This window comes from Camelus bactrianus, chromosome 16 (genome assembly GCF_048773025.1).
Source record: "Camelus bactrianus isolate YW-2024 breed Bactrian camel chromosome 16, ASM4877302v1, whole genome shotgun sequence".
NCBI lineage: Eukaryota > Metazoa > Chordata > Mammalia > Artiodactyla > Camelidae > Camelus > Camelus bactrianus.
This window is the reverse complement of record NC_133554.1, coordinates 54314538-54328967: the sequence shown is the minus strand read 5'-3', so window position 1 is coordinate 54328967 and position 14430 is coordinate 54314538. Positions and strand designations below refer to the sequence as shown.

The following is a 14430-nucleotide window of genomic DNA, read 5'->3' as shown; positions in this document are numbered from 1 at the left end:
CCTAAAATTACCTGCAGGCTCAGAATTGCTCCAGCTCCAGAACCAGGAAGCAAACACCCCAGCCTGAGAATCCCCTGCTGGACTGGGAGCACCCAAAGCTGCTCACTCAGCCAAGCCAGCCGGGCATCTCTGCATTCCCGAGGGTCTCATCTCTTGCGTACTCCAGTACCCTTAAGTCTCTGCACTCAGCGCTCTTAGGCCCCCTCCTTGGGTAGTGCATTCTTAGAGGACCCACCTTATTTTTCTGTCTGTGATTTCTGTTCTTGCAAAGCACCCTACTCCTACCTGAAACAGGAGTCCAAACCTGAGCTCAAATCTACCTCACTCAAGACCAAATCTCCTTTTCCAAGGGACTGGAGCCTTTCCTTGAGGTCCAGCCTCTGTCGGGAGGGATCTGGAGGGATGGTTGACACAGCCTGATACTCAAGTACAGGAGCATGTCTGTTTCCTGAGCCTGTGGGTAAGAACAGAAATTAACCAGAGCAGGCTTGTGGCAGTTCTTCAAGCCACCAACAGATGGCGCGAGTGACTGTTTGCAGAGATTCACTTCTTCAAGGACTACAAATAATTCTGCTCTAACAAGAGGGTTTCTCAGCTGCTGGGTCCCTCCTGGCTGCCTTGAATATCCTGATCCTGGCCACTAGGAGTATTTGAACTAGACCCATTGTATCCTGACAGCCTTTCCTCTCCAGGCTGGGTCCTACAGCTCCATCTGCTCATCCGCCTGAACCATCTGAGTAGGGATCAACTTGTCTCCTTGGGAACTAGTCAGACGTGGACTCAGACATTCAGGGGTCAGGGCTCAGGGCTCAAGGTACAAGCAGAAGTCTGGAGCCCAATGGGCAGTTCAGCCTGGAGTAGATCAAGGCCCTAAAGACCCAAGCCCTGGCGGAGGGGACAGAACCAGGCAGGAAAGACGAGGTCACGACGGAGTCCAGTCCGAGTCTTCAGCTCTACTGAGAAGCAACACTCACGCTGCCTCTCTGGATTTCTTACCCTCTGGGAGCGGTGGAGAGACCCAGGGCCCCCTGCTGAACACTTTCGGCTAGCGGGGAACTTGGAGTGGCGGCAGCTGTCCGTGTTTCTTCATATTGTCCGTGAACAAGGGAACCAGCTCTATGATCAGTGCCAGGAAAGGCCCAGGGGAGCATGTGAGGATGAGAAACCGAGGTGCAGGGACCAAGAGAGACGGGTAGAAATGGGGGAGACGCCAGGGGGCAGGGTCTGTCTTGCAGTGACAGAGGGGGAGACCTGCAGTCTGGCCCTGGCCTAGCACCCCACGAAGGGCCTCAAATTTAGTCTTTCACGTTATCTCTAAACCAAATGATCTACAGGACCACAGGGCTGCATTGACATAAGTGTTCATCCTACATGCATGTGCTTTATGCCTATCAAACCACCAGTAAATTAAAATTTTAATCCAATAATCATTTTATGGCCCAATTAATGATACTTTATGGCCAATTACGTTACACAAAGTTGATTTGTGAACTTTATACATTTAAAATATACGACTAACAAGGGCCTACTATTTAGTACAGAGAACTCTATTCCATATCTTGTAATAACCTATAATGGAAAAGAGTCTGAAAAAGGAGACAGATATATATGTATACATGTATAACTGAATCCCTTTGCTGTAGACCGAAACATTGTAAATCAACTGTACTTCAATTAGAAATAATAATGATAATTTTAAAAAATTAAAAATTAAAATATACCACAAATTTGTAGCCCTAATTTGGTGTCTCTTTTTTTGAGATGCTGAGATGAGCGTCAAAAAATGTAAGTGGCTCAGGTTTCTCTGGACCTTAGAGAGGCCCTGAAAGCCACAGAGCATGAAAGCAGGTACCCCTGATTCTCCCTCAAAGAAGGACAATCATTTGGCTTTAATTTGATCTTAGTTTAATTATTTCTTCCCTTGGGAAAGAGAGACCCCATTCACTCTGGATGGTCCCCATGCTATTTAATGCTCAGCCTGACTTTTCAGGCTTTTTGCTCTGTTTCCCTAGAGCAGCCCCTTGAAACACGAACATTTCATCAGCTCTGAGGAATGTCTGCGTGAAAGTCACTCTGCAGGTGAGAGGGGGGTCGGCCTGGGGAGATCGGGGGTCTCTCTGTGTCGAGTCCTCACCAGGCTCTTTCTGAGTTAGGTCTTCATGTGCAGTCTTGAGATCTGAAGAAGGAAATTCCTGGGGTTCTCTAGAGAAATAGAGCAAGAGATGTATGTATTTGAAGATATTTAGTATAAGGAATTGACTCACACACTTATGGAGGCTGGGGAATGCCACCATGTACTGTCCACCAGCTGGAGACCCAGGAAAAATGGTAGTGTAATTCATTCCAAGTTCAAAAGTCTAAGAACCAGAAGCAGGGAGCAACCAGGCAGGAAAGGCTGAGTTCCTCCTTCCTTTACCAATAAAATCCATCCTTTACCCAATAAAATCTGCCTGTCATGCTGATTTTTTGGGTCAGATTGGATGCGATGCCCACCTCCACTGGGGAGGGCAACCTGCTTTACCGAGTCTACGCATTCAAGTGCCAATCTCATCTGGAAACATCCTCGTGGACACACCCAGAAAAAAGGTGTAATCTGGGCACCCCATGTATGTGTCAACCTGACACCTAAAATTAACCATCACAACAGGCACTCACACCTAAAACCAAATGCGTTTCCTAAGTTACTGCTGCCATTGCCCTGTCCACCTGTTGGATCTTCCAACCTATCGGCAGAAACTGCTTTTAGTTCAAGAAGTGTTTTCTGAAAAGATGCACCAGGGAAGTGAGAGAGTCAGGAGAAACCGTGGTGAGCGGAAAAGACAGGAAACAGCAACTCCTGGGCCGTTTCTCAATATGGGTTACCATGGCCACCAGCTGCCCAACATTCCTCTCATTCTGTTTCCTGGGTCTGAATTTTGTGCTTCTCCCTTTTGCTAGCCCTTGCCTACTCTCTCTTTCATTTTTTTTTTTTTTATGGAGGTACTGGAGGTTGACCTCCTACATGCTGAGCATGCTCTCTACCACTGAGCTATACCCACCCCCTACACTCTCTCTTTCAGAGTGACGGTGCAGTGGAAAGACACTTGGGCAGTCATGCCAGAGAAATCTGGGTTCAGATCTTGACACTGTCACTTATGGTTTACAATACTCTTCCAGTCAGTTTGCTTACCCTCTGATCTGTTGGAAAGGTAGTTTGGAGGAAGGGACATTCATCTATGTCCTCTTCGCTATGTGAAAAAGACCAAAATAACCCGACAATACCTCCCCGCCCCCAATCAAGCAAACGCTCAGAGGTATAAATTCATGCTTACATTGTCTGCATGTGTATGTGTTCATTTTTTATATTTGTGCTTTGGTTTTTGATTTTTTAATTCTTTTATTGCAGTATAACGTATAAGCAGTAAAAGGGCATGAGGGGGGTTCGGATGGTGAGGGATGTCCCCATGGTCCCCAACTTCCCACTCAGCATCTTCCATGAGTGAACTCTCATCCATTCTCAGTTCTCTGTCCTGAATCTCATGATGTAGTGCACTTTCAAGAGAAGAAACTGAAAAGTGAGGTATGCGGAGGGTTGGTGACAGCTGCTCCAGGTCTACGTCTGGGGATCAGCCCGCCAGGAGGAAAACTATGTCCTGGGGGCTTGGTACCCTGATTGGGAACCCAGAACCAAAATAGGACCTTTGGAGGCATCTGAGGTCATAGTACCATCTTGTGTGGCCAGAAGAGTTGGGGGTCCCACAGGGGCAGAGCTCCATGGGTGCCTGGAGCTGCAGGTTGGGGGACACAGCCCCTCTGTGGTCCCCACCAAGGCCAGAGAGGATGGATGAGTCTGACATCCAACCCTGGGACTGTCTATCCTGACCACAAGGAAATGACAAATCACAGAGGGTGGGGAGGCCCCACCCAGGAAGGACCCAGGTTGGCCCTGCTGTGCGAGAGTGCCTGTGTGAGAGAGAGAGGACCAACTGGGAGCTGTGGGGAGGAGGCAGCATCCCCGACCGAGGGACCCTGGACTTGTCCAGTCACTGGATTGAGCCCAGGGCACTGATCCCGGGATCCCCAAATCTCCTGCACCCTGATCACCTGAACTGACACGGGGCTGGACAAGGAAGCAGAGAGGCCCAGAAAAGCAGAAGTGAGGACCGGAGTGAGTCCTCTGAGGAGGGTCCACCCTGTCCCTGCCCAGGGTCTGGCGCTGCTGCAGGTGACATCTGTGCTGGAGGAATGACCCCGAGGGACGGGGCCCTGTGGCTGCCTTCAGCTCTGCTGCTTCTCCACGTCCCAGGTGAGGGGCTCAGCCCTTTTGGGGGGAGAGGAAGGGGCGGGGGTGGAGGTGGGTGAGCAGCAGCGCAACAGGAGGGAGGGAGGGCAGGCAGAGAATCTTCCAGGAACAGCCAGCACCTGCCTCAGCAGGGACCACGAGGATTCAGTGCACAAGGCAGGTGAGTCTCATCCACTGGGCTGGATAGGGCAGCGCCAGTGAGAGGGGACGCCTGTGGTGGTCACACCTCAATTGTCACAGTCAGAAATGACATCTTGGGGCATCACACACATATACTCACAGAGATTTTCCCATCCTGATCCCATCCTGTCTCCAAGGACACCCTCTCCTTTGTGAGCAGGCTACTCCCCGCTCATCCTCCCCAGGGTCTGAGGAAAGGCTTGTCTCCTGCCTCAGCCTCCTCCAGACCCCAGGGGTCCTTGAGGGACCCACACCCCAGGGTGACCCTGACCCCAGCTCACCTGATGAGGAGCCGGACTCGGCTGTGTTTTCCAGGCTGTTGGTCCCTGAGTGGCCCCCGCAGAGTGACGGGCATCAAGGGAAGATCTCTGAGCATGCAGTGTCAGTATGAGAAGGAATTCATTAAAAATAACAAATACTGGTGCAAATTCCCATGTTTCCTACCAAGGAGGATGGTGGAGACCAGAGAGCCAGAGAGAGAAGTGAGGAGTGGCCGTGTGTCCATCAGGGGCCATCCTGCAAACCTCACCTTCACAGTGACCATGGAGAGCCTTGGAATGGAGGATGCAGGAATTTACCTGTGTGGGATTCACACAGCACTTTCATTGAACTCCGCCTCCCAGGTTGCCCGGGTTGTGGTGTCTGTGTTCCCAGGTGAGCCCCTGACATCAGCACTGGGGCTGCCTGATCTGTACCTGGGACCCTGACCCTCAGGAAAGATCTGGAGTAGGAGCGTGGGGTGGGGGAGTCAGGGATCAGGACCCAGCTTGTGAGTGGTCTGCCTGCTCACAGCGCATGCCCACCTCTGGTTCTTCTAGATTCTCTGTGTCCACCTCGGAAGCTTTCCTGGGTGGAGGGGGCAGAGTGAGCCCGAGTCTGGGGACAGGGTGCCTTCCTGTCCTCACAAGGGTGGAATCCACTTGTAAGGGGACCCTGTGTCTCTTCCTGGCCCTCTCTCAGCTGTCCCTGTAGGAACGGGCCCATCAGGGCCATGAGAGGACATCCCTGTGTCCCCCTTGTTGCCGCCCCAGGAGGGTTCCCAGGGCGGCAACCTCACAGCAGTGGTCCCTGGGGGTCTCCACAGAGAAGGATGGGGAGGAACCCCAGAGCCTGTGTGGGTGTCTGTGATGCTGTGGAGACCACGCTGCCCCTCCAGGCTGGCCCTGTCTCTCTGTCTTTTTCTGGCACCTCGTACCCACAGGAGCAAACCCAGAAAAACCCCAGAAAACCCCAGAAATTGCTCCCCTTAGGCAAAGGGAGAAGGGTGAGGAAACGGGCTCTAAGGAGATGTTCTGGCCCCAAATCGACCGCCATGTGCTGCAAATAATTCCTTAATAGAAGGCTGGTTTGGTTTCCCAAGCGCCTAAACAAGATCGCCTATGTGTTTGCGCTGTCCCTTGAGTTCTCTCACCCTGAGGTTGTCTCCGGTTCCTCTGAGGTCCCTCCCGTTGGTCCTAGTTTTGCTCTCACGAGAGAGGTCTCCCTTACACGCCCTTTGCCTGTTGCTATTTACGAGTGAGGAACCGAAGGTTCGCTGGACTGCGGCGTGTGTGAGGGAAAGGGCTGTCCTTTGACCTCGGGGCAGGCCACGTGCTGCAGGGTCCACAGAGGTCTGTGTCGCTCTAGATCTTTCTTTCTGGTCATTCCCCACCCCCCGGGGGGGGCCCCAGGCCTGGCTGAGAGTTTAGGGGCTGAGAGCAAGACGGGTCTCACCGTTCAGCGCAGACTCTGCTGCACATCTGTTTCATTTGTGTCTCACTCCAGCCATCAGCCGCGCCCGAGGGCCCTGGCGGCTCCGTCGCTCTGCATCACTCCCTGTGCAGTGAACATCACCCTGTCTGTCCCCTGCCAGGGTGGGTGAAGAGGACAAAGGTGTGGCCGTGGCTGGGGGTGACCTGGAGCCAGGTACTCCTTCCATAGACTCTGAAATCTCCTGGTGAGCAAGGACCACGCTGTATCTGAAAGTGCTCACCTGGCCAGGATGCACCTGGAGAGCGACCGGGGAGGGGGACCCAGGGTGCCGGTCATGACCCTGGGTGCAGTCGTGGGGGATGCTGGACACAACACATCTGTCCAGACAACCTGAGTGACCTTGACTATGTGAGCAGAGCCACACCAGTGATGGAGAGTGGGGACCCAGGGAGAGGGCACCTGGCCTGACCTGTGCTTCTCCCTTAGCCCGTGTTACAGCCCCCAGCCCCGAGAGGTCCACAAGTACCCCAGCTTCTCTCACAACCCAGCCAGCACCCACCAGGAGCACCACGTCTCAGCAGGAGATCCCTGATTCCGGTCAACATTCTCGGTAAAGGGCCCGCATCCCAGGACTTTGGTGCCAGGGCTGAACTTTTGGAGGCATTGGGCAGGTACCAGTTTCTCCCTGTGAGTGAAACAGAACAGTCCCTGCCCTCATGGTCATTGTGCTCTACAGGCAAGCAGACATCAAACAAGTCTCTGCATTATTGATTCCTGTACCCTAGATGGTATAACCAAACGTGGAAGGCTTAGGTAGAAATCCTTCTCCTGGCCCAGGTCCCACCAGGATCCCTGGGTCTCCCTCACACTTTTCTCATGGCCACATCCAGCCCTATGTCCACAGTACTAAGTCTTGGGGGAAATTCTTAGGTTGAAGGTCAGGGCCCTACAGGTCCTTCTGTGGGGCTGCCCTGCCCAGGATGGGTCCTTATGTGGACTGTGGTAGCCACAGGACCTGGGCCCAAGGGCCAAGCAGAGTGGAGAGCGTCAGGACCTCCTGTTGAGGGTGGGGCTCACTGTCTGTCACCCTGTTGCTTCCACAGGTCCCTGCTGGGCAGCATCCACTTCCTTCTCCTGGTCTTCCTGAAGGTGCCTCTGCTCCTGGGCATTCTCAGTCTGTCCTCTGGGTCAGCAGGCCTCAGAGGAGCTCTGCAGACAAGGAGAGTCAGCCCAATTATAAGAACCAGTAGCCCCTGTGTTTTCTGATGTCCTGTTCAGGGAGGCAGTCTGCCTGGTGGATGGGAATGATCTTCTGACCCATCAGTCCTGCATTGCTCTCCACCTTTCTCTCAGAATACTGTGTTTGTGACCTTCTTGGTAGCTTTTTTCTAGTGCATGATTCTCATAAACCAAGAGGGTAGCTGACCAACAGGTGCTTCTGAACTACAACCAGAGATCAACATTGCGAACACGCCTTCCAGCTAATCCACGGAGCATCACTAATGTGCTGAACTCTCGGGGGCTCTCCCTGACATCTTCAGTCCCCCAAGGGATGCAGTAGACTTGGTTTTGGTTCCATTTTCCTGGTTTCCAGGCAGTTCTGTGGCTTCCCCCTGACCTGTGCTACCACGGTAACCCCTACTCACAAGTTTGGGATTCCCCCATGGGGAATCTTCCAATTGCTGAGTCCATGTATTTTATTATGCACCCTGAAGGTCAGGAAATAACACAGAGGATCACGGTCCATGCGGCCCACCTGAGTCACAAATCCATCGTTCCTTGACCTCCATAAACCTATGCTCTGTCTCATAGACCAACAGACCATGTTGGGCTCCTCTGATTGGTGTCAGTTCACAACAGAATTCTGCATTCCCTGAACAATCTCATTACTCCCTTCCTCATGCTGAGCCAACCAGATTCGTGTATTCAGGTACTTTGCAGATGGCTCTAGAAGAATAATACTATTAAAATGTTGCAACTTAACAGAGTCCTTTCTTCCTCCTCTTCACGGGTCACTGACCCCTCCCCACATCATGCAAGGCCTGTGGTGTAGAACTGGTTCTAGTTTGCAAACTGTTTTAGTAGCTGAGTGGGTCTTCTTTTCAATAGCCTAGTTCTCTACTAGATGTCCAAGTAAAGGAAGACTTGAGTAGGCTGCCCACTGATTCAGTTCAAGGTGCACCATGGTGAATTTGCCAACACTGATGACCTCTGAAAGGCTGGTTATTATTGCGACTCTTCCATTCCAAGCAGCCTAGACCTGGGTAATTGCACCTACTTTTTCATCCAGCAAGTATGTTGAGAGATGACCAAAGAAGCAGGTGGTGAAATATACCACACCGTAGGCCATTTTCTAATTGATGAGCATTCATTTTGCCTCCATTTTTTTTTTTTTTTTGCTGGATGAATCATTTGCAATAAGCATCTTTAAGTATATACATATATATGTTACATATATATTTGTATATCTCCTTTTCGAGGGTTGAGTTCCAACAATGAATAAACAGGAGAAAGAGCTTAGCTTTATGGAGCTCACATGCCGGTTGGTGGGCTGAGGTAATTAACAGATGAAGCCCCGTGTTCTGATTGTCTCCACACAGCTCATGGCAGTCCCCAGAGACCCAGCGCTCGCCTCAACACCCCCACTCCAGATCCACGTATGCGAGCATGTGGAAATGTACAAGTCCAAGTTGAAGAGTATCTTTGAGTAACATAAAATAAGGTAGGGTATTACTGGTGGGGGGGGAGGGTATAGCTCAGTGGTAGATCATGTGCTTAGCATGCACGAAGTCCTTGGTTCAATCCCCCGGTACCTCCATTAAAACAAATAAATAAGAAATTACCTCCCCACCCTACAAAAATAAGATGGGGTGTTATTGGTACAGTAGTAAGAGGTGACTCTTATCAGGCCCATGAATAGGGTGATATTTAAGCAAGGTTCAGAAGAAAATAATGGAGCACCTGGAGGCACCTGGAGGAAGAACCCTCAGGCAAAGGAAAGGGCAGGTGCAAATGTCCTGCCACGGGAGCATTTTAGACCTGGATCCAGGAAGACCAGAGAGCTGATGCCTCCATGGGTCAGGTGGCACCAGGGGCTCCAAGAATCATTACCTGTCCTGTTCCCCAGCTTGAGGAGGAAAAGGAGCAGCAGTGTTGGATAACTCAGTCTTCTGAAAGCAGGTGAGAGCTGAGGGAATGACTGAGTCATTCATTCATTCAACAGCCCAGTTGTTGAATTGCGACCAGCACGTCCAGGAAGGACACCGGGCAGGAAGCATGATGTCGCCCCTGCACTCATGGGCCACTGTCCACATGGAGACAGACATGGAACCCCAAATCACAGGTCTGATGAAAGCCAAGAGGGAAGTGTCAGATGGGCCAAAAGGAACCATCAAAAGGGAGCCAGCCTAACCTGGGAGGGTCGAGGAAGGTGTCCAGTTAAGCCCATTGGCTGAGTCAGGCAGAGGAGGAGGAGTTCCAGGGCCCAGGCAGGTCTGGAAGTGGGGAGGGCGGCAGCACGGGGGTGGATCTGTAGTCAGGATGTTGAGGCGAGCGCTGGGTGTCTGGGGACCACCATGAGCTGTGTGGAGACAGTCAGAACACGGGGCTTCACCTGTGATGAGTGGGAGCCACAGAAGGGGTGAAGCAGAGCCAGCTGCCTCCACTGCATTCCTCAGTGCTGCGCACTGGGCTGCAGGTGCTATTGCCCCGGACAGGAAGTGGGGAGGGTAGGAGATCTGAATTGGAGGAAGCAAGCAACCTGATTTGTGCATGACAAGCTTGAGACGCTGTAACAACAACCTACCGGAGGGAAGGAAAGCAGGCCCTCATTACCCCATACCACTTCCAAGGGAAATATGACATCAAGAACCAACACATCGTGTGAACAAGACACTGAGTGAGGACAGTCCTGCCTCCCATCTGCTAGGCAGGTCCGATCCCAGCTCTGCACCTTGAAGAGGCTCCTGGTTGTCACTGGGGATCCGAGAGGGGCACCAGCACTCGGTGCCTTTGGGGTCTCTTGTAAAACCTCCCTCTCTGTGCCAGTGAGTCGAGGGAGGCTCAGTCTCAGCCCCCGAGGCCCCCAACTTCCCATCCTTCCCACTCAGGTCTTCCACCTCTGAAGTCTTACCCATTCACAGTTTTCTTCCCTGATTCTCAAAAGGGAGTAGAGTTTGGCAAGAGGACAAGAATGAATTAGGGGTCTTAGAAGGTTGGTCACTGCTGCTATGTGTCTAAGTCTGGGAAGCAAGGTGCACAAGAGGAAAGAAGCCACAGCCTGAAGGATTGGTACCCGGGTTGGGAACCCAGAACCAAGACGAGACCTTTGAAGTTGTCCGGCATCACTGTGCCAACGTGTGTGGCCGGAAGAGGAGCTGAGGGTCTCACAGGGGCAGAGCTCTGTGGGTGCCTGGAGCTGCAGGTTGGGGGACACAGCCCCTCTGTGGTCCCCACCAAGGCCAGAGAGGATGGATGTGACTGTCTGTCCTGACCACAAGGAAATGACGCATCACAGAGGCGGGAAGGCCCCACCCAGGAGGAACCCATCTTGGCCCTGCTGTACGGGGCTGCATGTGAGAGAGAGAGGAGCTGCTGGGAGCTGTGAGGAGGGGGCAGCATCCCTGACCGAGGGACCCTGGACCTGTCCAGACACTGGATTGAGAGAAGCCCAGGGCACCAGGTCCCTGGACCAGCCGGGCTGCCTCTCTCCCCATGCCTCCTGCACCCTGATCAGCTCCAGTCACTGTGGAAGATTGTGAAGACATAAGACAGGGCTGGACAAGGAAGCAGAGAGGCCCAGAAAAGCAGAAGTGAGGACTGGAGTGAGTCCTCTGAGGAGGGTCCACCCTGTCCCTGCCCAGGGTCTGGCGCTGCTGCAGGTGACATCTGTGCTGGAGGAATGACCCCGAGGGACGGGGCCCTGTGGCTGCCTTCAGCTCTGCTGCTTCTCCACGTCCCAGGTGAGGGGCTCAGCCCTTTTGCGGGGAGAGGAAGGGGCGGGGGTGGAGGTGGGTGAGCAGCAGTGCAACAGGAGGGAGGGAGGGCAGGCAGAGAAGCTTCCAGGTGTGGAAAGGGAGGACACCCCAGGTGTGGTCTGGCTGATGGGGGGTGACTGATGTGAGATGGGGAACTTTGGGGGGTGACCCCCAGGGCATCTCTGACCCCGGTCCCCCTGATGAGGAGCCGGACTCGGCTGTGTTTTCCAGGCTGCTGGTCCCTGAGTGGCCCCCACAGAGTGACGGGCGTCGTCGGGGGATCGCTGAGCGTGCAGTGTCGGTATAAGAAGGAATTCATAGATCATATCAAATTCTGGTGCAAATCCCCGTGTTTGTTATCATGGAGGATGGTAGAGACCACAGAGTCAGAGAGAGAAGTAAGGAATGACCGCGTGTCCATCAGGGACCATCCTGCAAGCCTCACCTTCACAGTGACCTTGGAGAGCCTTAGAATGGACGATGAGGGAACATACTATTGTGGGATCGATATACCATTTTCACTTGACCTCACCTCTGAGGTTGAGGTGTCTGTGTTCCCAGGTGAGCTCCCCCACTGCCCCACCGGCACCAGCACCAGGGCCGGTCACACCTTGACCCTCAGAGAAGAAGTGGAACAGAAAGGCTGGACAAGGACGTGAAGAGGGGGTTGGGCAGTGGCTCGGGACACGGAGTAGGTGTGTGCGCCTGCCCACGTGTATATCTCTGTCCCCGTGTGGGGCCTGCCCTGGGGCTCCCCCCGACATAGGCGAGGCTGGCAACTTCCTGGCCCACAGCGAAGAGTGTCCTGCGCTTGGGCCCCTACGCTGCCTGCTGTCCTGCAAGGGCCACGTCCACTCTGAAGGGGACCCCATGTCTCTTTCTGGACCTGTGCTTGGTCCTGCCTGCAGGGAACCCGACCATGACGGCATCTGCTGGTCTCACTCTCACACGGCCCCGCCCCACACAGGCCAGCCCGGACCCTGGGGCCCCGAGGACGTGAGATGCACCCTCACTCTGTGCCCTGAGTGGTGCCTGCTTGAGAGTCCACACCCTGCGCTGATCTCCCCAGCCCCGTCCCCAGCTCCTAGTGTATGTCCTGCTCTTGTGCTGGCCCCAAGGTCACCAATGATCCTTCCAGAAACAGAAGGGCCTTCTGTGGTTTTGAGGCCTTCTGTTGTAACCCTAAGGAAAGCACAAAAGGAGCCCAGACCCCTGAGTTGGGCTTTCTCTGTTCCTCTGGGGGACTTCACCTTGCCCCGCCGGGCTGACCCTGCCCCTCTCTCTTTCTCTGCATCTCAAAGTGCCCACCTGGCCAGGGTGCACCTGGAGAGGGGCTGAGGAGGGGCCCAAGGTGCAGGTCAGGCCTGGGTGCAACCACAGGGGGATGCCAAACGCAGTACATCTTTCCAGATGACCTGAGTGACCTTGCCTGTGTGAGCAGTGCCACACCAGTGATGTAGAGCGGGGACCCAGGGGGAGGATACTGGGCCTGACTCATACTTCTCCCTTAGCAGCCAAGAGGTCCACAAGCACCCCAGATTCTCCCACGACCCTGCTAGCACCCACCTGGAGCACCGTGTCTGGGCAGGAGACCCCCGATCCTGGTCAACACTCTCGGTAAGGGGCCCGCGTCCCAGGGTTTCGGTACCTGGGTGACTTCTCTGCGAGGTGAGCAGGCAGGGTAGAGGGACTTGGGTCATCTGTCTCTAGGTCCCTCATTTAATTCCACACTTAGTTGTGAAGATCCTACTAAGTGCCTGGCGCTCTTCAGTGGGTACAGTTGTGAACCGCCCGGACAGGAAGCTCCTCTGACGGAAGCTGTGATCTAAGGGGGAATTCACACCATGAACAAATCAACATGTAGTTAGTATATAAATACGGCAATTTGTGATAAATGCTACGGAGAGACAGTCACCACTGAGGTTTGGCGAGAGCCTGTGTGGGAAGGTGACTGGGTTTGCTGTTTAATACACGATAATCAGGAAAGCCTCGCTGATCATCATTTGAGTGGAGATCTGCAGGATTTGGGGAGCCTGGCATTCATGTATGTGCAGGAAAAAAGGGTCCAAGCAGAGGGGAAAGTGAGTACAAATGTTCTACAAAAGGAACCTGCAGGACCCCTGCCCAGGGCAGGGCAGGAAGCAGATGGTCTGGGCATCGGTGGCCCCTGCACTCCAACCCCTGCCTTTCCCAAGCCCCTGTCAAAGTGTCATCCTGTTGAAGAATCCAGGCCCTTGAGGGAGGATGGAGCTGAGGGAGGTCATTCATTTATCCCATCAACTACTACGGACCTTTGGAGGTACCAAGGCAGTACCAGTTTCTCCCTGTGATTAAAACAAACAGTCCCTTCCTTACAGGGAACTGCTATTTGTAGGAGAGCAGACATCAGACAAACAAGTCTATTATTGATTCCTGTGCCCGAGATAGGGTACCTCCCGAATGTGGAGGTTTATGAAGAAATCCTCCTGTCCAGGTCCCGTCTGGATGGGTCTCCCTTGCGTCTATCCAGTGGCCACGCCCTGCCTATGTCCACAGTCTTAATTCTCAAGGGCAATTATTAAGCAGAGAGAAAGGGGCAGAGGCACACAGGGTGGGGCTGCCTGCCCGGGGGTGGTATTTATGTGCATTGTCATGGCCTCAGGGCCTGGGCACTGGGGTAGGGGAAAGTCGAGGGCACCAGGGCCACCCTCTGAGGATGCCACTCACTGTCTGTCACCATGTCCCCCACAGGTCTCTGCTGGGCAGCGTCCACTTCCTGCTCCTGGTCTTCCTGAAGATGCCCCTGCTCCTGGGCATGCTCGGTGCTGTCCTCTGGGTCAACAGGCCTCAGAGGAGCTCTGGGAACCAGCAACATCTCTTGCCCATCCATCCCGACCCAGGACCACAGCCTCCTCTGGTGGATGGTAATGACCTCTGACCAATAAATCCAGCACCCCTGTCGTGTGTCTCTCAGAATACTCCATAAACTTTTGGGAAACAATTTTTTCCTGCAACGTCTCATGCAAACAAAAGAATATACCTAATAAATGTACTCTTCCAACCAGGCATACTCTTCAACACTTGAGTGCTCACCTTGCTGCTTAAGTCATAAACATCATGAATACTTCTGAAGCCCTAAGCTCCTCCTCTAACTCTGAATGAGGGGGTCATAGTTTAATGGGTGCAGGGTTTCAGTTGTACAAGATGAAAAGAGTTACAGAGATGGATGGCAGTGATGACTACACAACATTATGCAGGTATTTAATAGCACTAAACTGTACACTCAAAACAGTTGAGATGGTAAATTTTATGTTATATGCA

At 53.2% G+C, this 14430-nt stretch overlaps 1 protein-coding gene across 2 annotated transcripts; it reads left to right on the top strand.

The window, feature by feature from the left end:
* The first annotated feature begins 10547 nt into the window (after positions 1-10547).
* CD300C (CD300c molecule) lies at positions 10548-14430 on the top strand. 2 transcript variants are annotated; one of them, XM_074343624.1, is made up of 4 exons: positions 10548-11115; positions 11362-11691; positions 12645-12747; positions 13861-14430. In XM_074343624.1, the coding sequence occupies exons 1-4, from the start codon at positions 11055-11057 to the stop codon at positions 14045-14047; spliced, it is 681 nt and encodes a 226-aa protein (XP_074199725.1). In that variant the 5' UTR covers positions 10548-11054; the 3' UTR covers positions 14048-14430. The 2 variants fall into 2 exon arrangements, with proteins under 2 accessions (XP_074199725.1, XP_010949121.2); XM_010950819.3 differs by having other exon boundaries at positions 10655-11115; positions 12642-12747.